The following is a 2,227-nucleotide window of genomic DNA, read 5'->3' as shown; positions in this document are numbered from 1 at the left end:
GGGTGCTGCTGTCTTGGATTGAATATATCCTCCTTTGACTACTGTTGGAATTAGCCACTGTAAACACTACATAAAAGTTGAATCTCTGGCTTAATAAGTTTTCTTCCTTTTACTTTGAGGAAGAAGAGCAGGAGGACACTGCCTTTTGTACTGTTGAGTTTTGATTTGAAAATGCTATATTTTTCAGACTTGAGATGCATTTAAGAATTAATCTATGTGATTACACCAGGTTTGGGTGGGTATTACAATCTGCTATTTAATATTATAGAATTACCTTTATTTCCTCTGCTCATCCTGAAGTGCTTTAATTTCACAGACCTTTGTCAAGGCTTCTGATTATACTGTGTTGTTCCAACAGCTTCTGAAGATGATTCTGAAGACTGATGCTGGCAGAACTTTCCTACTGCAAGAAACAAATGGAATTGCTGCAGAAATGCTGAACTGGCAAGAACAACGTCAACATGCATTTGTTTTATTCTTCTCCTTAGTAAAAAGCGCATTGAATATCCTTGTGGTTTTTGAAGCATTGTTGAATCAAAATAAACTGATGCACAGTGGAACTCTCAGTGGACTTGAGAACTACTCAGCATGTGTGAGGATTAGATACATAGAAAGCAACTTCCCTTTTTAAATTATGAGGAGGATGAGCTTTGTTTTGGAGGACATCAGATTTTGAATATTTAAGGAAGCTTTATCTCCCTTTGTGTTTCCTTCTTATTGTAGTCACATTTCTGGTTTTGTCTTAACCGAGGTTTGCTCCTCTACTGGCACTAAGTGGTTATAGTGGGTTTCAGGGGTAGGGTGGGGATGTCCATGTACTGAAATAGGTTTTGTTTGGGTGTTCTTAAATGCTCTTTTGCCGCATCATATAATAACTGATTGCTTCTGTTGTTAATAAATGAACAGGAGGATAAGCAAGATACTGTAGAAATTGTTTGGGTTTTGGTTTATTTGAAGATTCTTATTTAACTGAAAAAGCAATAAGAACTTGCAGTGATCTTTTAATACTTGGTGATGGCTTTTTTATTTACCAGTTTGGAAATTGGAGATTATATTTGATATCATGTGGCTGATCCATTATGGAATATTGGAGGTGTAAACTCTTGCATTTCAGCATTCCTAGCAGATATGCAACTTGATAAAGACCTAAGGTTGCTTAGTTTAATCAGAGTTTTTTTAGATCCCACCTTCACTGTTCAAAGCACTGGTTATCAAGGTGTTTTCTAGTGTTGTCACTTCTTTATAAATAAAGACAAAAGAGGTATGCATCTCTACTGGTATTGTCCATTTTATTGAAATATGGATGTTTACCAGAACTTACACTTGAAAACATAGAAAGCTGTAGTCTGTGGTATATCTTTACTAATGTTTATAGATTCTTATGCAGATATTTAAGATTGTTTCTGACCATTTTGGACTGAAAAGCTTTATATGAATGGTGGTACAATAAATTCTCATACATGTATTGGAATTGTATTTCTTACAAATTGATGCAGTATGTTAAAATGCCATGAGTTTAGTTTATTGTTACTGTATGTAAAACTTGTGCAGAGGAAAGGATGTGCCTTAACAGCTGAAATGAACTCATGTGATTTTTAACAGTTAACTTTACTAGTATTACGTGAGATGGCTTATCATCTGTAAGATTTGAAAGAAAATGGCATGCTAATGAAATGGCACATTGCTATGCCCATTCTGGTAACCTTAGGCATTGGAATATTCAGTGGCAATGCCTAGAAGTATTATTCCAGAAATTAGTTGAAATAGAGCGCTGGGACATTTATCTGAAAAGTCAAAGTCCAGGCATGTGTGAAAATGTTTCTTAACTCATTTCTGAAGAAAGTGAATTGAAGTTTATAATAAAATGTTCAATCCTTTCGGAGTTAGTTGGTATAGCTGAATAAAATGTCGTACAATGAAGCAGTCAGTATTTCATATGCAGTCAATACATTTAGGGTTACAAGGATGAGTTTTGATACCCTAATAAATTGATGACTTGAAGGATATTTTTTTCTCTAGTCCTCGTAACAAACAACGGTCCCTGAAGGTGAGCAATGTAAGTAGTTTCACACACAAATTTGGTTGAAGTGATACATCACTCTGTTGTCCTGCAGCCTTGTTGAGCTTCAGTGCAAATGAAGGAATGACATGGGGGGAATATTGGGGTGAAATTGGTAAAGGGTGGAGGGTTTGAATGCACCTTTAGGGAGGACTGCCAGCCCCAGCT

General features: G+C 35.9%; 1 protein-coding gene across 3 annotated transcripts in view; it reads left to right on the top strand.

Moving 5' to 3' along the window:
- Positions 1 to 1,476, top strand: part of MARCH7 (membrane associated ring-CH-type finger 7) — a 27,168-nt gene extending 25,692 nt beyond the window's left edge. For 2 of the 3 annotated variants that reach the window (XM_027907497.1, XM_027907498.1), the window contains one exon: positions 359 to 1,465. In XM_027907497.1, coding sequence (XP_027763298.1) covers positions 359 to 631 — 273 coding nt within the window. In that variant the 3' untranslated portion in view covers positions 632 to 1,465. Of the gene's footprint in view, positions 1 to 358 lie in introns of all 3 variants that reach the window. The other variant, XM_027907500.1, reaches the window with a different exon arrangement.
- The last annotated feature ends 751 nt before the right edge of the window (positions 1,477 to 2,227 follow it).

The sequence above is a fragment of the Empidonax traillii genome, unplaced genomic scaffold (genome assembly GCF_003031625.1).
Source record: "Empidonax traillii isolate 1590-97213 ecotype Southwest subspecies unplaced genomic scaffold, ASM303162v1 scaffold1487:size278866, whole genome shotgun sequence".
NCBI lineage: Eukaryota > Metazoa > Chordata > Aves > Passeriformes > Tyrannidae > Empidonax > Empidonax traillii.
The sequence above is the reverse complement of the archived record's forward strand: the minus strand, read 5'-3'. Positions and strand labels throughout refer to the sequence as shown.